Below are 27,747 nucleotides of genomic sequence, written 5' to 3' on the forward strand. Positions count from 1 at the left end.
TCCATGTGATGCCCAATTTCCCGTTATTTAGGTATCATAATAGCAACCTACTCCTTTTTGCAATATTCAACTACTTAGATAATTGCAAGATATGATTCTGTTGGTAACCGAAAGATATACTGAAAAACCCTCCCATTAGCATTCCGTTTTAGAACAAGCCCGAGGTATGAGAATAATTCAATTATTACTATCATAGAATAGCCAATCCAATCGATACTCTCTGATTACCATACAATGTAAGAGTCATGTATTATTCGACATGGACTCAATTAAAATCCTCTTCATCAGGATCGATAATATCTCGAGTAATAGTAGAATATCTTGATAATGGTATCACAAATAAGGTGAATTTTACAATTACATCCATGAAAGGTTGTTGAGGCAGTCACCCTGACCTCAACCCGTAACATCTTGCAAATGCTAGATAATTATGCGTTTTCTGAATATATTACATGAATCATAGAGCAAATTAAAGAACCTTCTTAACCTGTAGTGTTGTATAATTTCTATTATTGTGAATCTGAATTCATATTAGGGAAATAGGAATTCCATATTCTGCAGTTTTATTATTGAGAAGAAAATTAATTTTTATCTGCTGAACTGACGCATTGGATTTCAAATTCTACGATTTACTACTTCCGTTTCTCTGATTGAACATAGCGCACAGTACAGGAAAACGATTATTAGTCTCTATGACAATAATTATAATCAAATGTATGAATGTTGAAGTTGTGATGGCCTCCAACAGTGAATTTATTCCAAGGATTGAAAAGTATGCGAAAACGGATGGTGGGGCGGGGCGGGAGTTCCGTTATTATGGAAAGATGTAGTCGATGACCTTGGCTGGTTCTTAACGCAACTTTCAACACGCCACCAACTCTTCTTCATTCACTGCCGACTGCCCAATTCGCGGTCAAACTTCTAAGTTTCTAATTATCTATTTATAATTTTCTCATGACCCTGATTGAAAACATTGTGACTCTCATTTTCATTGATGATAATAATTGATATGGACCTTTTCAAAGCCGTTCCAACTATCAGCGTAGACTCAAAGACTAAACAAATGAGATGTCTCGTCTGTGCTATCAACCAATAGCCTTAACAATAGTTTTGCCAAGACGAAAAAAGTTGTTTCAATTTTTATGACATAATATAATATTTTTCAATATTATCTCATCACAAACGCACAACTGCATAATAGAGTTGTGAGTAGAAAACTAAATCACCTTTATCTTTTTAACAACTTTCTGATAATGAGTTTCCTACTATTCAGTCTCAGTATTTCACTATACAATTCTATATAGTTCACTACTATGGAGGTACTCGTGGAGAATAATATATAATTTTCATGAGATAGGGTTCATGTAATGAGAAACAAACTGTAGTGTTCATGAACGCTCCAAGGAGAACTCGACGTAAAAAAAGGAATAAATTCTATTATTTCATGAGTCTTATTAAAAAGCAAACATTTTCTAGAAATTATATACAATTCTCCAGAAATTATATACATACATATTGACATGAATCTACCTCACTATTCGATCCAGTTTGAGGACTGATTGGATTTTGGAAAAAACATAGAACAATTTATATCTCCTGGAGTAATTAAGCTCCGACCACTCTTCAAATTTCCTTTGTTTCGGGACGTGTAATCAGATGACCAGATAATTAGGCGCTTCTGTCTGGAGCAAAGTTAACGATGTCATTTGGGAAGTCCTTGTTCCGTTATAATGTGTTGGTCATTTGATAATAATTGAGAAATCGGTTAACTAAGAGGAAGATAAATTTTTGACGAAAGAAAATAAATTGATCTCTGAAATGTTTTGAAGGAACCACTGTATTTGAATGATAACTCCAATGAAATGAATAACTCAAATAGCATTTGAAAAAAGGGATTTAATTTTTACAATGACGAGTAGGCTAAATAAAAGTAGAAGAAAGTGAGTATTTAAAGAAGTGGTGATTTTCAATTGGAAAGTGTAGATGAGTCATAAAAATGATATGATCTTTAAATCAAAAATACACTGCCTCATCCAACCTCCTTAACCTCCATCACCTATTCTCACCTAACATCATCTTTCCACCTTGAGAAATTGGATCCTACCATTATAGATTATGAGAAAACCAGAAAGATGATAAAAAGCACCACCGGTGTTCCACATATAGCAAAAACGTTCTGCTCCACATTTGAAATTGATCTCAGTTTATAAAAGAATTTCTCACGTGTGTTTTCAAGAGGAAATTCGATCATTCAATTTTCTTTGAAAATGTGTTGTTTTCGCTTAGTTCACCTGCTGGGTGTGATATCAAATAGTTGAGCTGGTAGCTGTATCGATCTGGACAAGGTGAAGTGATTTCCACCTGAGGAGGGAATAATTCGATCGCATATAGGCCACCTCACAGCAGCAGCACTGTTCACTGTTCACTGTTGCCCGCACTGTTCGATATCTGGTGTGTGAATTGATATTGGCAATGTGTCCAAATGCACTAGAACTCGATCAGGAAAGTGGGAAACTGCTCCAATCGGTAATTTACACGAAAGTGATTGCACTCTCAGTATTACTAACTGATGGAATTCTATTTACAGTATGGCAATAATTATTGATGAAGTCATGGAATGCACCTTGTTCAACTATATCTAGAACTATTACTGTATAATAATTATTTCAAATATCCTATGAACGCTATATAAATAGAACTAAGGAGTTGTGCTACTGCAAATATTGACCGAAGAAGTATCTTTATATCCATCATCGTAGATTCATCAACATCATCGGAATTCGTAAATTTAGGTGTTACTCTTTTTTGATTGAAGTGACATTTTGAACTCTGTCAATCACATAAAAATTTAAATGGAGAAAGAATGGTTTTGTGTTGAGTCTGTTGTTTCTATAACTGGAATTATGATTTTTTGGTACGTTATGGAGTAGATGGGTTAATTGGAGTAGTATAGAGCTTGTAAACCTGAATTATCAATTTATTGAATAAGAGTTGCTTGTGATACAAGAAACGGCCAGAGAGTATATTCTATACTCTTATCTATGCACTTGTACATTCTATACTCTCTGGAAACGGTAAGGCATGGAATTTCGATTGTTACTTCTCATAATGTACTGTTATAATAAGACAATGGATATGAAAAATTGGAGAGTAGTTGAATGAAAAAGGTATAATTTTGCTTGCTCATGGGAGATAATAATATTTTCATCTACGTTGGGAGTATTTGTTAGTTAGATATTCTGGAAAAAAACAGCCAATAAAGTCCCAACTGAAACGAATTTTTCTCGTTTACAGGTATCATAAATTAAGTTTAATGATCTTGTGATTCCGTGAACCACCTGCAAAAACATGTTTCCCATCCTTGTAACGGTTTATCATCTAGCATGACTGGATTCCATCGTGACTAACTTTCGTAGCCAGCCTAATCATTCATGCTAGAATTAACAGGTGTTTTCTGAATCAAAGAAAGGAACAAATTTCCGTTAGATGTTTAAAGAAGCGCTTGAGCAGTCGTTTTGTTCTTGCGAAACAGAAGTTCGTCTACTAATATTTACTAACGCTATTTTTGTTGAAGATTCTCATTCTCATCATCAGACTCGATGAGGAGTGAAATCTTCGTTATGGTAGCTGGACGCAGAAATCATCTACTCTCGCTTCTCCGTAGAACCACCCAATCAGAGGCCTATTTAAATGATGCAACTACACATGTACGCATGCACGCATGGAATCATGCAGTCATATATCAATGGTGATTTAAGGAGGGATGTGAAGGTTGAGCATGATGGGAAAAAAGTTCTCTGTATATGAGTTAGTAGAATTCAAATGGGTTCAACCAAATTCACCTATTCATGATAAGGGTCAAACATTTTCGTGATGACTTGAATGTTTGAAGATGAAATCATTAGCTCTTGAGAATTGAAATTTTGTCCTTCCTTCAAAAAATGAGAACTTTCGCAATGAGTTAAATCTTCATTGAAGTTGAAAGTATTTTATAAATTGGAATTATACCCAGGATATTTTGGGAATCATACACATGAATATCGAGACTGCGTCCTCTAGGATCCTCTTGTTTGCTTTTTAGACAATACGTTACGTATTGCTCTAACGAGCTCATTGATAATGCACCCTAAGTGGATTTTGAGAAGAATCTTACCTTCTACGTTATAATACTAAAAACTTGCCCCTGGTAGTTATGTGTTTCCTCAGTTCATTCCGTCCTTCCTGATTATTCAGCCTCCAAGAAAAAATTGAATCAAGACGAGGCAAAAAAAGAAGCAAATAGATTTTTGCTCTGTTTGAAGGAGTTGGAATGGACATTTTTCATTTCTATGAAACTATCCATTGTCCTAGAACAATATTCTAATTCAATAGAACTAGAAATTGCAAATATCAAAAAAAAGCTTGAGAAAAATCGCCATTTGGAAAGGATTTGCATGTCATAATCTTTGTTGTAGCTCCATTTCATATATTTGTTATCAGTTTTTTCGGGTCAATAATGATTTGTTCGAAGTGTAATTCGGATGTTCCAGAGCAGGATTTTATAACATGTAAATCTTGTGGTACAAAATGTCATTTTTTGTGTCAACTGATTAAAGAATCGAATTTTAGAAAAATGTCGGTTGATAATAGAGCGAAGTGGAAGTGCATTGTCTGTAAGACAGGCTCGGTTGGGTCGTCGGATAGTGCGGCGTTATCAGTGCAAGCATTGTCTACTGCCGGCAATGCCGATAACAAACAATCGCTTTCTGTGTTGGATATACAGGCTATTGGACGTGTAGTTAAAGAAATAATAAGTTCTGAACTGTCACCCACATTCAAAGAAGATTTCCAATCAGTGAAACATTCTATAGAATTCATGTCCAATGAGTTCGATTCTTTCAAAAACGATCTACTAAAACATAAGGAAGAAGTTAATAAATTAAATAAGGAAGTCATGACACTTAAACAAGAAAATGAAAAATTGAAAAGCGAAGTGGCGGAAATGCAGGGATATACGCGCAAAGACAGTGTTGTTGTAACGGGTATTCCAGAAACAAAAAGTGAATCGGTGTTTGAACTTTTCAATAAACTTTCTTCTGTTATTAAAAGTCCTGTTGTTTCGAATGGTCTGAGTACTGCACATAGACTACCATCTCGGGGAAAAGAGCAAATCAAGCCGATTGTCTTCAAATTCGTTCGAAGACAAGACAAAGAAGACTGGCTGGCCGATTTCAAACAAGCTGCAAGTGAAGATAATGGAGGTGCGGGGATTTCTAGTTTAGAGCCTAATAAGAAGCCTGTACAGTATGATGCATTATTTTTTGACGACCACCTGTTTAAAATTAAAATTAAAGAAGTGTCATGGGATGGAGTCTATTATGAAAAGGATGCTAAAGTAGCTTTTAGCAGATTCTATGATAAAATAGTAGATGTTTTTAATTCGTGTGCATCTTCGAAGCAGAAAAGTAGTAATAGAAAGAAACGATTGAAACCTTGGATAACTAAAGGGTTATTGAAATGTATCAGGAAAAGGAATAATATGTCACTTAAAATAAGGGAGCAGCCGTTTAACACGATTAATGTTCGTTATTATAAGAAATACAACACTATTTTGAAGGCACTGATACGTTCTGCAAAGGAGATTTTCTTTGGAAATGAGTTTGTAAATTGCGGTAAGGACTTGAAAAAGGTGTGGAAAACTATAAATGACGCTACTGATTCCAAATCTCGAGACCAAAATGTTATTCAAGAAATTAATATACCTGATGGTAGAGTAGTAAAATCCACTGAAAGTGAACAAATGGCTGAAGAGTTTAATAAATTTTTCATTGATGTTGGACAGAAAATTTCGAATAGGGTCAAAGAGACAGGTTCAAATTTAAATCATATCCAGTATAAGGTCGATAGATCATTTTGTAGGTCGTTTTTCTTTTATCCAGCTACGGCCTGTGAGGTGAGAAATAACATATTTGGGCTTAAAAAAGGTACTGCTCCGGGAGTAGATGGAATCTATTCAAAATGTCTGATAGAAAATTCTTCAGCAATATGTGACCCGTTGAAGCATATTATAAATCTTTGCTTCCAACAGGGGTATTTTCCAGATGAAATGAAAATAGCTACAGTTATTCCTCTCTATAAGGGTGGTAGTAGGACTGAACTTGGTAACTATCGTCCTATCTCCCTACTCTCAAGTATATCCAAAGTAATTGAAAAGTGTGTAAAGTCGAGGCTGGTATCCTATTTGGAAAAACACAACATTTTGTTCAGTAATCAATATGGATTTCGAAAAGGTATGAGTACATCCGATGCAATTTTTAGAGTAACAAGAGAAATTTTGAGCAAATTAGATAATGGGGACAAATGCTTAGGAATATTTCTGGATTTACAAAAAGCATTTGACACAGTTGACCATAGAATTCTAATGGATAAAATGGAAGCAATAGGAATAAGAGGTATTGCATTGTCATTCTTTGAGTCATATTTAAATTGTAGAAGACAAAAAGTTAGGCTTGATAAAAAGACAAGTGGACTATTAAATGTGAATATTGGAGTTCCACAAGGAACAGTGCTTGGGCCAGTTTTTTTCTTAATATACATAAATGATTTATTAAATATAAATCTTGGGAATTGCTCCTTGTACTCTTTTGCGGATGACACAGTTGCTATAGTTTGGGGGGAAACTTGGCCAATCACCTTCCAGAGAGCTAATAAATGCTTTGATGTTATCAAGTCCTGGTTAAAGAATAGTCTCCTACATTTGAATATTCAAAAAACTAGATTTCTTCCCTTTTCATTGTCGTCCTCTGGATTGCCTCCCGATAATAATGACTGTAAACTAGTATCACATAATATAAATTGTGCCAGTCCATACTACAGCTGTGGATGTCCTACATTAGAGAAAGAAAATGAAATAAAATATTTAGGTGTAGTATTGGATGTACATTTACGGTGGAGCTCGCACATTTCATACATCTGTTCAAAACTTAGAAAATTAATTTATAAATTCGTTCAATTAAGGAATGTCCTTCCTATCTATCAATTAAGAATGGTATTCTTGGCACTGATACAGTCAATTATCTGCTATGGTATTGTATCCTGGGGAAGTTGTGGGAGTTCAATTTTGCAACCTCTCATAATTCTTTATAAAAGAATAATAAAAATATGTTTAAAGAGACCCATAAGATATCCAACCGAATTATTGTATAGAGAATTTGGCGTTTTTAGTGTTGATACCCTATTTGAAATAAATCTTTTGAAGTTTGTGTATTTAAGACGTTCAGAGTTTCCAGTTATGGATGAACATGTATATTCCACTCGTCGAAATCTTGCTAATAAATTAAAAGAACCCTTTACAAGAAGTAGAGTGGCCTCCTTACATGCTTTTGCTAAGGGACCACGACTTTTCAATAAACTGCAATCAGATATATCAGATGCACCCAGTTACAATTTGTTTAAGAATAGACTTAATCGCTTCTATGAAGAAAAACGTTTAATAGAGGTGTAATATTATTTAAATTTTTTTGCTGTCTTCATTCAAATGTAATTTATTGTTAAAGATTCATAATCCCATCTTGTGAAAAGCACACTGATTATTGTATAAAATTTACTTTATTGTTTGATACCTCAAAATTGTTATTGTATTATAATTAAGTTGACTCAACTAGAGAGCGAGACATCCCTCAACACAGGTTTAGCCTAAAGAGGGATGCACTGTGGTTTTTTCTGTTACATGCTTAATATTATTATCTATGTTCAATTATTATGCTTAAGGTATGTATTTGTATTACCAATTGTAATGTTCAACCATTATGTTTAATGTATGTATTAGTATTACGAATTATTGTAAAAATGCAGTGAAATAAAAGAATTATTATTATTATTATTATATATTTAAGAGATCAATATTTTCTAGCCTTTAAGTCTACATACGTAAAGTTTATAGAAACATGACGTATCGATGGAATTGTCCGGATGGCAATATAAAATTATGCAATCTTGATCGAGTGTTTATAGTGTTCCTGGGAAATTTGATGAAAGCTCCATTTTTTCTTGAAACTGTCTTGAAAGTTTGTTGATTTGCCAGCGGTATAGATAAAAAGCCTTGTATCCTCTCATTGAAATACAGCTCACTGGGATGATCATTGTCATAGGAATTCTATTTTTTACAAACCGTTGTGCTCGTCAACTTTGTTGGTGAAAAACAGTTTTTATAGGAAGCTGAGAGAATCACATCTCTTTACAGTCAAAACAAGTGTACGTTATTTTCTTCAAACACAAGAAAACGTTTGGCATACAAAGGCTTGCTGGGATATAATAAAGCCGTACAATGTGGATTAAATGAGAGCATGCAACAACAGAAGTCTAGGTTTTGTGGAATATTAAAATGTATCCATTCGTAAAAGACGGAAGGATTCTTTTGAAGACGATAATGAAGCCTGGTGGCCGCCTAGCGAATTCGAAGCGCACACGGATTCAGACTTAATCTTGACTGTTGTTTGGACGGGCGGGGAAAGGGTAGTTGAAGGGTTGTAGGTTGGAGGAGCGAAGAAGGAAGATGGTGCACTCTTGAGTACACAGAAATGTTCTCGTGTGCGCGACTGGAGAAGTCCTATTTCAAAAGATATTATTTCTTCTTTCTTTTTTTGTCATTTCGAAAAAGAAACATAAATAAGCTTGTACGCCTGAGAATGGGCCGGTGGTGAGTGGAACGAGATGGAGGTGCTTTTACGCGCGTCGCTGTCTTTTGTAGGCCGGGGTGAGCGTCGCCCGTTCAGGACTTACTCAGCTCACTCCCCCGCGACACGATCAGCTCCTCTGCTCCCAGCCTGTGAGTCGAGGATTGGGCCTGGGCGTGCGCGCGCTCATCTGTTGGAAATGGATTAGTAAAAACGGGAGCGTGACTGAACAGAGGAAGCAACTTAGCAAGACAAAAAGAGAAATAGTTATAGCTCACCTGCGCGCTAGTTCAACGTGATCCCATAAAGTTCAGAGCTGAAGCGCACAACTCATTGAAATCTCATAGCGACAAAAACCGCTCGCATAACCTTCCCACGCCTTTATTGTGCTTGTAGGCAGTTAAAATCAAACCGTGGCCGTATTTGTCCATTATGTAAGCTCAAACTTTTGGTTTCTCATTTATTCGAAATTCTATGATGTTTTGAGATACGTTGTTGGAACACTATTTTGTAATAAGTTCTATAAAAACATTTTATTACATTGTTCAAAGTGGGATTATTTTATGATTCCAATGAGAATTTTGAGAGTTTAATATTTTTGTTTTGAATAGGGTACTTCGGCTGCAATTTATGATCACTTTGGGATGAAAATTCAAATTCAATTTTCATTAATTCAAATTCATCATTATTTGAAATGAAATTCAATCTTCCATGAGGGCTCTCATGAATAAATTACAATGACGACAGAGACTCGTGATTGGATAAAATAACAAGAGAATAATCAAGTTATCATATTATTGAATACTCTCAAAATTAAAGAGTAAAAGAAAGTTATCGAAAATGATAATTATCGAGTTATACTTGAAAATTTCATAGAGTGAGTGCCATTTGGAAGATTGATCTTTTGATCTGGTCAATAGATCAGAGTCTTCTGATTGATAGAATTATTTGAATAAACGATTTTGAATTTGATTATCTATTGAGAAATATACAATTAGTTCGCAATCTTTATCGAAATTGAAGCCGATAAATCCATCAATGAGTAAGTTGTGAAAAATTCACTCTGAGATTTGTGGTGAGGTAGTTCAAGCACCGGAAAGATTTTATTTCCAATTTTCTGACTCCAAGAAGGAAATGAAAGCCTCAAACTCGAAATATGAGGCGCCTGAAGTAATAGTATGAACCCATTAACATGCTACTTCACTTTTTCTCTTGGCAAAATTTATCTAGCAAATCCAACTCCAAACGAGAGATCTCGATTCAGTTCCACCACCAGCCACAGCCCTCATTAATCAAATTAACCGATCAGGAGTGAACGCGGTGCGTTTTTAATGAACTGGAAACAATCAACTGCTTTTTTCGTTCCGTATAATCTGAATCGGGAATAGGAAACATTAAGATATTGGAAGGAAGAGGAAATCTAATAATGCTTCCTACTGCTCCGAATGAGACTAGATTTTCTCTAAATAAACAAATTTCTTTCCTGGTTTATTTTCCCTGGCTTGAAGTATACAAAATACGATTTCCATGCAAATCTTATTATTTCACGTAACTGAATTATTTCATTTTTCAAGATTTTCGTAAAATTTAATCATAGTAAAATAATCATAGAACTAGACTAGACTAGGACTAGACTAGTAAGCTCCAGGGCTTTAAACAATGAAAAATGTAACATTCACATTTCAAAATTTCATAACCCGTTCCAGCTTTAATATTTTAAGAGAGATGAAATCACTGATCTTTTAGAATCTCGTGAGCCTGACCCTTGTTCGTTTCACAATTCCTCGAAAGCTCGGACAGTATCGTTAGCTCCACTTTTCGGCTGAAAGGGAAATTCTCATGAAGTTGATATGGAAGGTTCATAGTTTTAGTAAATTACCATCACTTTGAATTGTCTCAATCCAGAAGAACGTGAATGCTTACATGAGTAAGCCACGAACACGCGTATTTCGCTTTTCATTAACTACTGATGCTGAGCTTATTGTACTGTTTTTATGCAGAAACAGTGAGATACAGATAACTATGATAAAACATTGATATGTGTTGCACAAGTTTGTTTCACCAATATCATTACAATAATTACAATCTAGTATAAAATTAGCCTTAAAGACCAATAGTCCTTCTAAAGGAATGTATCATTGTGAAATTCGATATGAATGAGTGAAGCATTACCTACAACATAAAAAAACTTGAATAAGGTACTATATTTTGTTAAAGCGTATTAGAACCCGAGTGAAGTGGAGGTTCGAATTTATGTGAATTGAAGAGCACAAGGATCAATCCCCGAAATTGGGTCAATCAATCATTCATCAGACTGCAATAGTGCCTCAACCAGGCTTCTCAGTCCATCTTCTTTAAACTTCCGTTTAGCAGCAGCCTTAAACCAACGAAAGACTGCTCCTCTAAATCCGTCTATCCATCAACTGCAGCAGGCAGCTACATGGAAATGTTGTGCACAGTTAGATCTTCATCGTTTTCGTTCCGGTTCTTATATTCGGAGTGTCTTATTTTCCAAGCTGTTTGGGCTTTCCTAGAACGGATATCCTGCCTTTCGCGCACTCCACTGCGCTCCGCTGCGATGCTTCGCTATGTGCGCGCTCGTCCGCATATCCTTTCTCCTACTCGAAAACACCTGGCCAGATATCTCCCTCTCCCTCACACCAGCGGCAAGCACCACCTTAATTAGCCGCTCCTCTCTTTCGTTTTCGTTTCACACCGTTCGTAATAACGATTATGGTTCACGGCTCCGTTCGCTATTATGCTAAGTGCCCTCCCCAGCTAACAATGGCCGGCCACGCAGACCCAAGAATCGATTCATTATAATTCCTATTTAGATGAAAATCATTAATAATAATCTGTTCCGCTGCTTCTTTCGCGTGGCACTCGTTAATGAGAGATAAAGCGAGCAAAGACTGCCAGTAAAATCTTCTTCTCGATTATCATATCGTTGGAATAATGATCGCAAATTACTTTTTTTTTAATCATGAAGTGACTATCGGCCAGAAGTAAAAATGTTGATCCTCATAAACTGGGGACCTCGAGTTGAATAGTAAAACTATTACGAATCTGCAAAGAAGTTATTGTGTCGGTTTGTCAAATTTCGACTGAAGGTATGACAGTTTCTAAGAACTAAGAATAAGTAGTATTCTGCGAAGAATTAATAGGCAAACAAATAGTCCTGAGAGGCGTTCTAACAGTATTCACTGGGCAGCAAGTGTTGCCGCAATCACAGCTTTTCACAGAAAGCACATCAGCAATCACAATCAAATCGGTGTGATTTTCCCGAAAATAGCTTTGTTGGAAATTTTGTACATTGTAGATTGAAATAACTATTAATAATTTGTGCTGTGAATGATAATTTGTTGATATCGAGTTTGTGGGAATCGGCCCAAACTTGTGATAAAACTCTTTGTGAATAATATTATAACCATGAATCTTGACTTAATGGGAAGAATTTTCCTTTAAAGTACTGTACTGTATAAGTAAGACTCATGAGCAATCCTTGCTTGATTCATCCAATTCTCCTATTCGCAACTTGGCTTCAAGCTCTTTATTGGAAAGCTGTCAATCAATGGATTAGTTTCTTCTCTCTTCAGCACTCAAACAATAACTTGCTCAAGATTGATTGAATGTTATGACGAATTCACGTTCATGATTGATGTCTGAGAGTGGTCTTAAGGTGATTCTCATTCTGGCATGTATTTCCATTCTCATTCCGCCTAGCTCAATCTATATCAACTTTCATTTCATCATGTTCTATTCTTGGGCACAATAATCATAGACATACTGATGGTTCGATTCCAGGCAATGATTCACTGATTGCGAAATCGTAGCATGCTCACTATAGTCTCCTCGGTTTTGCAAATTGAAGTTAATTCGACTGCTGTATTATAATTCACCACTTCACTTCCACAATTTTATTTCTCCAAAAATATTATCTCATGAATGCAAAATGAAATTTCAATTTGAGTGTATTAACAGTTTTTTAAGAAAATTAAAAAAATAATTTATCTATCAATATTTCTAATCGAATTTTTTCGACAGTTTTTCTTGAGAAAACTCATATTTCAAGATAAATACCTCGATTTCAAATCAATAAGTTACTTATTATTATAAAATTTTTATTGTGTTCAAATAAAATAGTAATACTCCAGATCGAAGATTTTCTGTCACGCTCTCATTCTCACACTTTAGAAGATTGAGATGTTAGAGCTGCAACAGAAATGAGTCTCCGTTAGTATTATTTACTCTGCTGATAGAGAAACTTCCGGCGAGTAAGTTTATCTCACAAAACTTGTACGAACAAAGTTGCAAAGTTGAATGAGACTTGGAATGAATCGCTGCCACAACTGATGCTGTCATTCTGCCAAACAAATTTGCATTTTCATAGACTGGATTTGAGGATTTCGAGATTATTCCCTATCCTTGCGGGAGCATGGAGAATAATATATTATAGTGTGAGAAATCGATTTTACCCTGATAACTCTTACGTCTCATCGATTAACGACGAGTCGGCGTAGCCTTCTTGTCTGGAGCGTCAAAACTTCAATCTGCAATCGCTGCTACCGATTGTGGGTTTCAGTCCCATCCCGTCTGACAACATGTATTCCTACGATCTCTTGCTTCTTCAACCATTCTCTCAAATCGTAGTAGAGCCTTATCAGCAAGAATAGGTTTGCTCATATGAATCTATTGGAATAAAGATAAATTGAAAATTCAATAACGACTAACAGGACGTTATGTATCATGTATCAGGGACCTGATTCATAAAAATTGTGAAGCTCTGTATCATGGAGGCTTCCACTTCCTATACATGGAAAGTTCAACGAGGTATGTCATAAATATAATGTTCAAGTGTCTATAGTCATTTTTCTATCTTTTAGGACTTCCAATTTTTACGAAACAGACCCCGGATCCTATTTAATTTCGGGAATTTTCAGGGTGAATGTTTTATAACTTGGGTCAAAGGGCTTTCTAAATAGTGTGCGAGCGTGTGTATGTGACTATTTGTTTGGGAGATGACCCAGAGAGGACCAGTTCTCATATGGAGGTCACTTATCTTAACAAGTCACGGCTTGAACATCTCTCACTCTCACTGGCACAGGCAGATGCCGTATCCACTTACTGTAGTGCAATGCCTTTCTTGTACGATGTGACTTTCTTTTCTATTTCGTTAAAGAAAATTAGATCTTCCAATGTCACACTACTTTCTTCAGCAAATAGAAATTACATCTCTCCACCCATCTCTGTACCTGAATATCAGATATGATTTTTCTCAGAGTAAGCTTATCAATATCAACATACCAATCCAAATCATAATATTATGATACCGTGATGGTATTTGCCAGCTATGATTGCACCAATGTACTATCGTGAATAACAGAATCAAATAATCAACCAGCTTGTTTATGTATTTTTATATAATATATATTTATTTATTCATAGACAATAGATACATTTATTCAGGTGTAAACAAAAGGCATTCGCCCAAAACTGCTTTCAACCTTAATTTGAAATAAACAGACCTAAGGTTATGTATAGTTCATGATTTGATTTACACACAGTTTTGAATCCAAAAAAAAATTATTAACTAGAATAAATGGATTTATTCGATTAATTTACTTTCAAACACAATATCAAAATTCTCTACTAAAATTTCACTTGAACCTAGATTAATATTGGTTTGGTCAGATCGGCAGTCACCTCCATCTAGACTGTTGCCACAGTAAAACATGTAGACTGTGCTATCTGCGACATGATTCCAACTTCCAGAGCCCTTCTCCCATCACCCTCCTTCTTCTTCTTTTGCTCTGGAACTCTCTCATATCTAGAATAGCTTCTTCTATTGACTGAGCTTTTTGCTATTCTCTATTCCCTTACTTTCTCTGTCTGGTCTTCCTTGACTAATCTTCTTCGTTTTTCTTTTCTAATTTATTGGGTAGACAAGACTCATTAGCTGAGGTGGAAGCAACTTGTCTAAGGGAGTAAACCTCATACAAATCCTGTGAGTTCAGATGCAGCAAGGTGGCGGCCCCACCATTGAACTTAACCTGCGCAGCGCTCGTAACGCGGCCGGGGGATCTTCGACTTACTGGTGAACTTCAAACAGCCTCGGATAGGACCGGAAAAACGGATAAACAAAATGGACTGCCAAAGAAAAAACGATTTGGAATAACGGAAACATTGATTTTTGCAACCTGGAATGTGAGAGGTGTAAATAAGAAGGAGGGCGAGCTGATGAAAGAGCTGAAACACCGTAAAGTGAACGTAGCAGTGATCACCGAGACCAAGAAAAAGCTAAAAGGCACCAAGGATTGGGGAGATTACGTGGAGGTTTGGAGTGGTGTTGAACAAAATAGGAGAGCTTGTGCTGGAGTGATGGTGTTGGTTGACCGGAAATGGAAAAATAGAATAGAGAGCTATGCCTTTGTCGATGAAAGAGCTATAAGAATCAGATTTAAAGTAGACAGAGGCTTCTTGACATTGATTGGTGTGTATGCTCCAGAGGAAGGAAGAAAGGCAGAAACTATAGAGTTTTATGACATTTTACAGCGACAACTGAAATCTTGTAAGAAATCAGACTATGTCATTGTTGCTGGCGATTTGAATGCTCGTGTTGGAAATCATCCAATTCCACAGGTGGTAGGAACTTTTGGAGAATGTCATTTGAATGAGAATGGGAGACATTTACGTGATTTCTGTACATTCAATGATCTAAAAATCACAAATACTTTCTTCAAAAAAAAGGACATTCACAAATACACTTGGGCAGCAAGAGGCTACAGATCGTTGATTGACTATGTTATAGTTAATAAGAAAATGTCAAGTCAAGTTCAAGATACTAGAGTATACAGAGGAAGTGACATCTCAAGTGACCACTATTTAGTAGCTTCGAAAATACAGATGTGGACCAAGTGGAGGAAAAGAAAGAAACTCACACAAAAAGAAGAAAACGAAGCTTATAAGGTCTACCTCTTACAAACCGAGAGTGTCAGGAATTTATATCAGACCAGACTAACACAGAAGCTCTCTATGCGGCCAACTGCATCATCGGTGGAGGAAGAATGGAACATTGTAAGAGATACGCTAAAAGATGTAGCCTACGAAACGCTTGGCACGCAAAAATTAAAAAAAAGAAAAAAAGGTTTAAAAATTTGGAACGAAGAGATTTCTGAAGCAATAAGGAATAAGAAGAAGGCTTACAAACAATTACTACAATCTCCAACAGATCAGGCAAAACAAAATTATAGAATAAAGCGCAATATAGCAAAAACTATTGTCAGGAAAGCACATGAAGACTCATGGGACAGGTTCATTTCAGGAATTGAGGATGATTTACATGGGAGGCAGGAAGTTGCCTATAAACTAATAAAACACCTCAATAGTGATGTGAAGGAAATGGCTAAAATAGAAAACATAGGCAAAGAAGAATGGATTCAGCACTATAAGGATTTGTGGTACAAAAGTGATGTACCATTTATGGAAAAAGCACAACAGTTGCAAAGAAAGATAGATGGTATTGATCTGATTGGTATTGAGGAATTAGAAGAAGCCCTTAGACAAACCAAGAATAGAAAGGCAACAGGATTGGATCACATAAACTCAGAACTACTGAAATATGGAGGCACACTTTTAAAATTTCGCCTACTTCACTTGATAAACATGTGCTGGACCTCAAGGTATATTCCTGAAGATTGGAAAAAAGCTATAGTTATATCACTTTTTAAAAAAGGCAGCAGGAATAATCCAAATAATTATAGAGGGATAAGTTTATTGAGCAATGTGTATAAGCTATACAGTAAAATCTTGAACAATAGGCTCAGAAAAATCTCGGATGTGCTTTTATTAGAAGAGCAGGCCGGCTTTAGAAAAGGAAGGTCTTGTATTGACGATGTTTTTTCATTAAAGCAGATAATTGCAAAACGAGTAGAATTTAATGTAGAGACACACCTTGCATTTGTAGACTACGAAAAAGCGTTTGACAAAGTAGATCGACAGTTATTATTTGAAAAATTAATAAGAAGAGGTTTCCCAATCCACCTAGTTGAGGTTATCAAGAGCTTGTATCATGGAACGACTATAATCTTGGATTGTTCAGGTTCATTAACACAGGAAATTTGCACCAATGTTGGCTTAAGACAAGGTTGTCCGCTCTCTCCAACATTGTTCAATGTGTATGCTGATGATCTGTGTAGAAGTTGGAAGCAAAAGATACAAGGAGGCATCCAAATATCTCCTACAATGATTCTCAGTTCACTGTGGTTCGCTGATGACCAGGTAATATTGCAAGAAACTGAGGATGATCTGCAGAGAGCATTATACCATCTGAATCTCCTCAGTGCTGAGTATGGCATGAAGATCTCATTCAGCAAAACGAAGGTGATGGCTTTCCAGGGAAAATATCCATTGAGATCTAAAATAGTCCTCGATAATAAAGTCCTGGAACAAGTATCACATTTCAAGTATTTGGGTTGTGATATAACCTATGAAATGGACCAAGACTTGAGTGTAAAATTGAATAGATTCCAATCCATTTGTGGAACAATAAATAGGACTTTGAGAAACAGAGCCAGGAGAGAGACAAAACTCAAATTCTATAAGGTTATGGCTATTCCAACGCTCTTATATGGCTCTGAATCTTGGATACCTAGGAAGAAAGAATGGAGTAGGTTACAGGCTGCCGAAATGAGGTTTTTAAGAGCAGTAAAAGGGTGCACAAGGGAAGATAGGCTTCATAATGTTGATATAAGAAGCGAGCTCAACATAATCTCCATATGGCAGAAGATCGAAGAAAATCGGCAAAACTGGAAAGAGCATGTTGAAAGGATGGAGAGCGACAGGATTCCCAGGGCAGTCATGTTGTATAACCCGGTTGGAAGGAGAAGTGTGGGCAGACCCCGTAAAAGATGGATGTGATGGTGAGTTTGAAGTCGGAACAGGCAATTTGCCTAATCCTTGTAGGAAGACGACGACGACGAATTTTCTTCCTTTCCTTTGATATAGTGTGAAATCGAGTGATCCACACCAGTCTTCCAAACAAAGAAAATGTGTCATTTATTCGTCCATGATCAATTTGTATACCTACATCAATGGAAAGGAAAAAGTTCACCTTCTCTTCAAAACTGCACTCCAGATGAAAATTACTGAGATACGGTATTGCATTTAATCAAATGCTAATGAATTAATTATTATTAAACGCAAATCCAAATTAAATTATGTAAACCACCCCGAATACTTTTGCTACTACAAATATTGACAACAGGGTAGACAGCTAGATGGAAATTCAATGAGCGCTATTATTCAAAAATTATTTGACAGCCCGGGAATAGAACCCGGTAATGCTTACTCTTACACCAAACTGACAATAGTAGATAATAGATTTTCTGGTATACGAAGAATAGTAGCGCTCATCGAATATCCATCTAGCTGTTTACCCTGTTGACAATATTTGCAGTAGAAGTCTTCGAGGTGATTTACAGCATTTAGTTTGGATTTCGTTCAATAATAATAAAACTGAACTCTTTCAATATGGAAAATTCTGCAAAACTCACTCTCAACAGAAATCAACAGAATTATATTGTGGTCACTTACTGAAGTCTCTGTAAACTCATTTGAGTTTGAGGGTTAAGTGTAAGAGAGGCCCTAACTTGAATGGAGTTCGACTTCACTATTTTTTGAGAATGAACTTGACTTTAATGATCATCATCATCATCATCTTCACTTCAGGGATTAGGTTTATTAATGAACCTGTTCCGGTACCCATCTCTTTCTTGGTCTCCCTACATCTCTTTTTCCTGTAGTTCTATAGTTTTGGACTTTAATGATAAAAATATTATTCCCATATTGACTCTTCCGATCTTCTTCTTGATGCTTGGAGGAATGTGGCAACGTGATAAGAAATAGCACTGCACTAAAATAACAGAAAACCTCATGTACATTCACTGTATTCACCACGTATTCGTGAAGATAAGACTAAAAATGTTGTCACTGCTACTGATTTATTGGTTTCTATGTTACACAACATCCAATTATATTAAAGATTGAATGTACAAATAGATTATATTTTCTAATCCAATAACATTTTTATTCAACTGTAATGTGTGCACCATAATACTAGAGGTTCACTTATCACATATTCTTCGATCAATATCAATATCGTGTGAGCTTGAGCGATGAAAGCACATTTATCCCAGTGAGTTTATTAGTTGATGCTATCTGCGCACGTTATGACATGATGTTCTTACGACCTTGCAAAACTGAAGTCTCTGTAATTGAATATGCAGGGTAGTTGTATCTCTCCAGGTTATTCTGTTCTCCACTCGACCATATTCAATAATGCAGCACTTTAATTACAGCTGTCTCTTTCACTACCTCCCCCTTACATTGATGGAAGAGAGTAGACAATCTCATCAGCATGAGAGCCACTAAATAATTTCTAGGGTAGTCGAGATAACTTTAAAGTTACCACCTGTATGTTGCACTGCAACAGAACACTTTCCCTCGAGTATATATCTGACTTTGAATAGTCTGTCCAAAGTCATTAGTAATTGAAATCCTTAAGCTTTCCTCAGAAGTAAATTGTTTCCTTCGATTGTTTCTAGAATTGTGGACCTGTCAGTTCAATAATGCTATGAATTCAATATTGTCACTCACATTTGAAAGCAGATTACAAATACGTGGACAAATTTTGAATGTGATGAAAATTTCTCAAAATTGACGACATTAGAAAAATTAGCGAGTATCCAATATATTACGGTACATATATTTCATGATAGGCATAATATCCATGGAGGATATTTCCTCCGGAAATAACTAATCTTCCTCAAAAGAAGAAGTGATTTCCATTAAATATGTACGCACTAAAAGCAGATCATTGAACCTCTTCGTGCCAAAGCTATGATAGCACTCAGTATCCCATTGGGAAGGCTTTTAAGCATGCATTGATTAGAGATGCTGTCATCGGATTAAATTGTAAATTTGAAAAGAAGGAAGTGAAGCAACAATATTTTTTCAAAAAGTAGTCATTCCTGAATCTGATTTCAATCTGAGATGTAATATTTAGTTCAATGTAGTATTAGATTGCAATTTAGTTCAATGAAACATGCAATTTCATTTGAGATTGTGATAGTTGTGAACTCAAAATGGGGTGATGAAAAACATGTATACGCGGTATAATCGATTCAAAAGTTGTAGGCCTACATTGGATTTATCCTATTACATTAAGCGAACAATTTATATATATATATATATATATATTCATATGGTTATGTGGTTATATGGTTATATATTTATGTTCAATGGATCTCGAAAACGGCTCTAACGATTTTCACGAAATTTGGAACAAATTAGGTTTATGATATGATGATTAGATTGCACCAGCTCTCAACCCTTGGATAACTCGCTGAAGGACATTAAAATGATAAATGTCCTTGGAAAAACAGCTGGAAATTTTGTCGTCTGTCGATACCGCAATGGAAGAGAGTGAACGAGTGCATGTGTGTGGGATCATCCGGCTGATCTCACGAGAAGAAAAATTCAGCAAGAGAAACTTATTTTTGTTCATTTATCTTTTTTTTAGAAAACATGTTTACTTCAGAAAGTCTGAAATAGTAACTAGATGCTGTTAGTGATACATAGTATATTAACAAATATTGCAGCAAACATAGTATATCATTCTAAATGGAATTCATAGTATATCTATTGCTATTTTGATGAGTGATAGTAGCTTAACCTAGATTTTGATTTGGACTGTAGTATAAATTTGAAAAGGGACAGTTTTGGGCATAAGCCTGTTGTGCCTCCTCATATATAACAGTAAAAATAATTGTACGGTATGACTGAGAAAATTAATAAATAAATATAAACTATAAATTCAATCTTTCGTTACAAATTTTCTATGCTTTTACACTCCAGAGCAAAGCTCGGTCCCCCGATATTAACAACGTTAACACAGCTGCGACATGAGTCTCAGCTCACAATAAATTTAGCATGATACTCGAGAGAGAGCTTCAAACTGGGTTAGCTCCACTGCTCCAGTGCACCACATTCGTGTACAACAGGCAACTTCACCTTCGCAAATCGTGAGGCAACACGTCTGCATATAAATTAATTCTGCTCATCAACTCCGAAAGATGATAAAGACTTGAGAAAACAGGCTGCGAGGCGGAGAAGTGACGAACGGAAGAGAGTGAGTGCATTCAAGAAAGAGCAAACAATGTTATCCATTCCTCTCCTTGGAAATTCATACTTGCTCGGGTAGAATGCAAAGTATTCGAGGTATGGTGGATTACACTGTTACTCATGTGGTCGCCACTGTTTGTTCGTTCGTTTCTCCACCTTAATAGTCGACATGAGCGCAGTCATATTTTGCACGGAGAATTTTGAGAAGGCAGGCTCCATATCGTATTACAGTGTCATATCATGATATCATAAATTATCTTGTGTTAGGGTCTAGGAAGATGAATTTGCAACCCAATATCACTTCTATCCATCTAAGGAAGTAATAGGCGTACATGAAGTCTTGTAATTGAAATTAATGAAGCCAATTATTTGAACTCACATTAAAATGCCCAATTCTCAGAAGGTACCCATAAAAATGTATATTTTTCTCACAAAAAATTGTGACGGATCTAATCTACATTATGAATTTTCTTTTACAGGTGACAACAGAGAACCGAGGGCTATATCAAAAGCAGTTGAATTCAATATTTAATTACAGGTAGTAAAGTAGTTCTTATTCAAATGTTTATTCTCATCCATTAGGTTTGCTTCATAATTGTTTTTCAAAAATTTGGATACTATTGTAAAATCGCTTGAATACCTGTTGGAATAATGACAGAAATTATGATTACGTAATTATTAACCATTGATTGATTTGTGTCACCCTTTCTGATCCATGATAATAATCACATCAATGTTTTGTATTGTTTCTAATAGCAAAGCATATTGTTCTTAACATGCATTATTGTTTCTAAAACGATTTCTTTTTTTTACAAAAATTAATTAATTTCGCACAACATAATATTATTACAAAACATTGTACCGGCTGAAAAAATACTAATGAAAATCCACTTTGAAAAACAACTTATTTTAACATTATTTGTTTTGCTTTTGAGGACAAAAATATAAAGCGAAATAAAGATGGGCACACTTAGGCATAAGCCCTAATGGAGTGCACTTCTCTTGAAATCATTTGATAGTGGTGAAATGTTTATTAACATCAATGTTAATTATCATTTGATTTGACAGTTGAAAAGTCTTCAGCCTATCATCAGCATTCACGAACATAGCTCTTTATTCTCACAATAAATTATATTGTAAGAGTAAACATAGGCTTAGGTATACTACCTCAACCATGCATATGAGTGTTTTTAACCATTGCGAATTTCAAAATTCTGCAGTTTGATGATTATTAACGACCATTATCATAAATAGTGTATTCAGATAGCCGCTGTGCGCCAATAGGTTTTGATAGGAGGAAATGGTGCTTCCATTAGCACCTGTATGAGCCATTCAGACCGGCGGATAGTTGCAAACTTTGACGGAACTAAGTGGGCTTGGCTGATCGCATGTTGCTGTTTGCTGTGTGTTGATGTTGATTGTGTGTCGAACTCGGCACTCGCCGAGGATCGTGTGAATTGCGATTCGGATGCCTCCACCCCTCATTAAAAGCAGACAATGAAAAACGACGCAGACTAGTTCAAAATACAAAACAATACGGGGGAACAGAATAATGGGCCCATTACGTGAAAGTGCGCATCGCATTTTCACTTTAACTTTCCTGCAACAAGTAAACAGCAGAAGAGCCATTAACCTCTTCCAACACAACCTTCCATGCAAATTATCCCAGCATCAACCGGCGAAGCCATCTCTTCCAGATCTTTTGTTTGGCCAACCGCCGGCTAGCAAAGCAACAGTACCCAACTAGAACTATTTCACCAATTAGTACAAATTATAGCGACAAAACATCGCTTATCATCTCCATCGTTTTTGTGCATACAAAGCCCAATCTTTCTGCTTGGACCACCTTGGCTGAGCAAATAGCAATTGCCGAATGCAGTATGCAACATTCATGTTCCATTTCGTGTCCATCATGATCTAATTACCCTATATGTCAAGGTCAGTTGGTAAGGCACGATAAACGTGCACACTTTCCTGTAACTGTTTGCTATTTTGCACTAGTTTTAGTTTCAAATAACTTGAATCAAGAGAATGGATGAGAAAAGTGATGAGATAGGCTATTTCCACTCAGCTGTACAATAGTTATTTCCTTTGAGTTATTTCATTTGTATGACAAACTTGAGTTGAATTATAAAAATAGATAAAGTTTGATATTGTTCAATATCGAAAGTTTTGACCTTTGAATTAAAAATAATATTGATTCATTAAGAAAATGTAGCCAGTTCATTACATGAATGTTTGATATTGGAAGAATAGAGTTCATACTATATTTTGATTGCTGGTAAGGTTCGCTGTATAATCGTAGATGGATGAATCTACTTCTACTTCTACATTGAGCCACTGTGAATAGTTGAAAAAATCGAAAATTTTCAAGCAGATAGATCATCACTTCCACTGATTTTATCATATTTATTTATCATGTTACGATAATGTACTTTCAAACTAGTTTGGTATTTTTTATGGTATCATTTGATGTTCTCAACTTGATTAGGGTACAAATTTGAAGGATTATGGAAAAATTCAATTTGGAAGTCAGCAGAATATCATTGAAAAGTACAGAAACACTCAAATTATTTGGAATTCATGTTTCAAATAGAATGAAAACTCGGGGTGAATTGTTCCAATTTCTATGCAAACATTGTTATGAATTAGTATGTATTTTTTTCTCAAGCTTGAGCTTGCTCTTTCAAGGAAGTAGTTTTTAATTCTCTATCATGGAAACTGATTTCAGCATCACTTTGTATTTTCATCTTATAGTCTATGTTCTATTTTCTTGTATTTTATTTTAGGACAGAACAAAAGTATGAATTTAGAAAATCACTCTATCTATAGATTTTGTATTGAAAATAATTTATTTGCTATTTCCATCTCTCTAATTACATTTCATGGGGGAATAAAAACCCTTCCACAGTACTTGGACAGGAGACAATCCAGATGATGATGGGAAATATATTCATTATTAGGGTAGCGCACACCTCAATATTGGCTGTAAGCTGTGCTAGTAATTCTAGTGCAGTTCCGGGGCCCGAATCTCCACTGACTCAGCTGTGAAGGGTATTCATTCTCTGCTGATTGGGGAAGTTAATTAAAGTCAGTCTTGACTAGGGTGCGATATCAGGCTGGATGGTGAGCAGAGTGATGCTGTGCTGTGCAGTGTGCAGGTCCTGTAGCACCAGCGCGCACTCAGGCGGTGGATTATCATCAACATTCCCGACTTGATTACCTGCTGGATAACTATTATAAATTGGTATCGTCTAGTAATCACCTTCTCATATCAGGTAATATGAAGAGGATGTATTAACTTCACCGCGTTTTTTCTTCAAAAATCAATAGAAGTCGAATTCTTGTTGCCAACTTTCAATAAAGATCACTTCACATAGATCAGGTTACATGATAATGTATGAACATCGCCGCTGTTCCAATCGTTTTCTCTAAAAATCAATTGAAGAGAAAACCATTTTTCTGTTGACACTTTTCAATCACATCACATAATTTGTATCAAGTAGCATTATGAAATAAATCAGTTCTGCAGCTATTTTTCTTCTCAATTTCTTTGAATATCGATAGAAATAAGAGCAGTATATTTAAGTTTTTTGACCGAACGCAGTGAGGACTATGTTTTAACTCGGATTTTCTTTTGTCTGTCTGTATGTATGTAACGTATTTACCGCCAAACGGTAAAATAATCCCAAATCGGGATTATTCCTTTTTTAAAGAGAACCGTTGACTATATTAACATATAACACCGTTGACTTGAATCTTAGACCTCACTTCGCTCGGTCAACAAATGTCTGTAGAAGCTAGTGAGCAGGTGACACCAGATACTTGTGGATGAAAAAACCGCGTGAGGTCTACTGTTCACAGTACAACTACTAGTAAAAAAATATGACCACTTCACGGGATGTGCTACTCAGTCTCATTGCATCCAACTCTCAAGAATCACTTAAAAACTTCATTCAAATTTCAATTACCTTATCTTCGCCCTGTCCATTAGTATTGATATAAAATAAAATTAAAATAACAAGTAAAAATAATATTTCTAATGTTATAGAAAAATGTTCCAACTTTACTTGATGACATCTGTTTATTATTACAGTTACTACAAAGAGACAATCTCAAGATCTTCCCCCTTCGATCACTAATTTTGTATTATCATGATCTTCCATCATAATCCCATAAATTATATACTGTTTATTTATCGGTGACTATATCTAAACTCGTCCCAGTTTCCGACTATGCTAGAATAAAAATAGTCCATCCTTGTCCAGTAAACCATCCTAATTGATTCGGATTCCAATCAACAGCCTTACAATATGGAATATTACAATATTTACCATGTTCAAATTATTTGAGCCTAATGAGATCGAATTAAACCGATCTATCCTTCATAATAATTTCCAGTCAGTTTTGTAATTAGTTGGATTGTGAGGTAAGCGAAATTAGTTGTGACTAATTGTCTCTCAAGTGGAGATATTTGGTCGTATTGATCAACTGTGTAAAACGCTGCGCTAAAATAATTCGAGTCTCGCTCCACTTCCATTTGCCCGTATCATGCAAACCACTTGCGGTTGATGCTTCTTACTCCACTGCTTGTCAATCACACTTTCTTCCCTCTCTCTTCATATCATTTCAATAACTTCATGCTTTATAATATGTTCTTTGTTCTTCTATCTTCATAATCACGTATGCTAGGAAAGTGTTGAATATTTAGTAGTGCATTCTCTTTTTATTTCACAAATAATGTTAGTTTGTGTTGTGAAAAATCAATTACCTCTACATTTTTTTCTATCAGTAGTAGACGTCTATCGGCATCTGTTCAATGAAATGTTTTCATTAATTATTATCATAATGCTTTTATCAATTATTCTGTTGCATATTCCTCCTTTGTTTTTGATTGCAGTACACGATCTTTATTATTATCATATTATATTTTATGTACAGTGGAAGTCCAAAGTTATCTGAATCAATTGAGACCAGACCCAATTCGGTTAAAATATTCACACGATTGGAGTTTTCATATGAAAAACAAAGGAATCCAGAAGAAACCTCCATTAGTAAAATGAAATATAGTGTAGTATTTAATATATATATATATAATATATATATATATATATATATAATATATATATATATATGGCAGACGGCCTGAAGGCCATTGCTGTATAAAATTTATCAAGTTATTATATATTTTTTGTTGTTGTGGTTGATGTCAATAAAGATTTTTTGAACTATTATTATTATATATATATATATATATATATATATATATATATATATATATATATTATATATATATATATATATGTGTGTGTGTGTGTGTGTGTGTGTGTGTGTATGAGTGTATGAGTGTATGTTCGTCTGTGTACACGATATTTCATCTCCCTATTAACGGAATGACTTGCAATTTGGAACTTAAGGTCCTTACAATATAAGGATCCGACACGACCAATTTCTATCAAATGCAATTCAAGATGGCGGCTAAAATGATTTTCTCGAAAACGGCTCCAACGATTTTAATCAAAGCTATACCTAAAATAGTCATTGATAAGCTCTATCAACTGCCACAAGTCCCATATCTGTAAAAATTTCAGGAGCTCCGCCCTGTCAATGCAAAGTGTGATTTTAGATTCCCAATTATCAGGCTTGAGATACAATTTGAACAAAAAATTTCAAGTGGAAAAGATTGAGCATGAAAATCTTTACAATTAATGTTCAGTGACATTTTCACCTAAAATTGGAAATAAGCTCGAAATTCAAGAAAATGTGTTTATTCAATGATGCAAACTGTTGGCAACTGTTGATTCTATTAAATCATTCACTATGAAGAGATAGCAGACTTCGTGTGTCTCCAGCTGGCAGATCTTTGAATAGTAGACTTGAGATGCGCGTGTACACTAGCGTCAGGTGATCAATTTTCATAACGGCAAGGAAAGTTGTGTGAGTGCGCCACACCAGATTTTTATGTTTTATTCTCATTTTTATTCAAATTCTATATTAATTTTTAATATTATGGTATACTTGCGATCTTATCACACTACTCGACGACTATCGATCAGAATAAATTGATTCTATATAATTCTCCATTTCCTCACGAGTCACACTAAGTTGACTAATTGCTTGAGATGGCTTATTTTATTATTTTCAGGATTTTATAATGATTTTATATTTTCATATTGATTTTATAATGCGAGGATGTTGTTGTGAATGTTTTGAACAGTCTAGGAGTGATGATACCTGTGTTCAGAGCAGTTCTTGTTAAACTAACAACTAACTTTGCTGAACTAGTTTTTTTTTTAGCATTTTGTGAGACTCTCATATCGTAAATTTGTGGAAATTTCACCTTATATCTTCTAAAAGCGATTCCGATAATCAGCGATTTGGTTAATCGGGGCTTAGATTGTAGCGGTTCTATAGTATTTCAAACTTCACTTTTACTTTACTGTATACTTATACATTCGAATCACATTAATAAAAATTGTGTTCACTGCAGACACTTGAATGTATTAGAAAATTCCATATCAGGAGAATAAAGGCTTCACTATATCGTCGAAAAAGTATTCAGATTGATTCATACCAGGAGATTGGACAATTGACCATTATTCATTTGCTCTGAAAGTTGTAAACAGTTTATTCTGAAATGTATTTGTATAAGAGGTGATATTTTTTCATCAATTCAAATTATTCATTCATTGAATTAGTAATCCGTTAACTAAAAATTCCATCCATCTAACTGAGGCTACTCAACACCGTATTTTATGAAACTCTTTCCAAACATTTTTCCAATTTAATTGCACAATTTAAATAAAAGCCGCACGTGCAAGTTTCAATCGTATAAGAAGTATTATCCTTTGAACCATTCTGTTACATCAGGTGGAAAAACTTATAACTTAATAGATGCTCACTGCAAATTCAC

At 35.3% G+C, this 27,747-nt stretch overlaps 2 protein-coding genes across 2 annotated transcripts in view; both read left to right on the top strand.

The window, feature by feature from the left end:
• Positions 1–27,747, top strand: part of LOC111050640 (clarin-3) — a 75,089-nt gene that overhangs the window by 14,019 nt on the left and 33,323 nt on the right. The window contains exon 2 of the mRNA XM_022336990.2: positions 21,314–21,372. The gene's annotated coding sequence lies outside the window, so the exon portion shown is untranslated. The remainder of the gene's footprint in view (positions 1–21,313; positions 21,373–27,747) is intronic.
• Positions 4,613–21,317, top strand: LOC111056792. The gene is made up of 3 exons (XM_039424905.1): positions 4,613–5,283; positions 14,669–16,333; positions 21,314–21,317. The coding sequence occupies exons 1-3, from the start codon at positions 4,613–4,615 to the stop codon at positions 21,315–21,317; spliced, it is 2,340 nt and encodes a 779-aa protein (XP_039280839.1).

Source organism: Nilaparvata lugens, chromosome 1, assembly GCF_014356525.2.
Source record: "Nilaparvata lugens isolate BPH chromosome 1, ASM1435652v1, whole genome shotgun sequence".
NCBI classification, from domain to species: domain Eukaryota; kingdom Metazoa; phylum Arthropoda; class Insecta; order Hemiptera; family Delphacidae; genus Nilaparvata; species Nilaparvata lugens.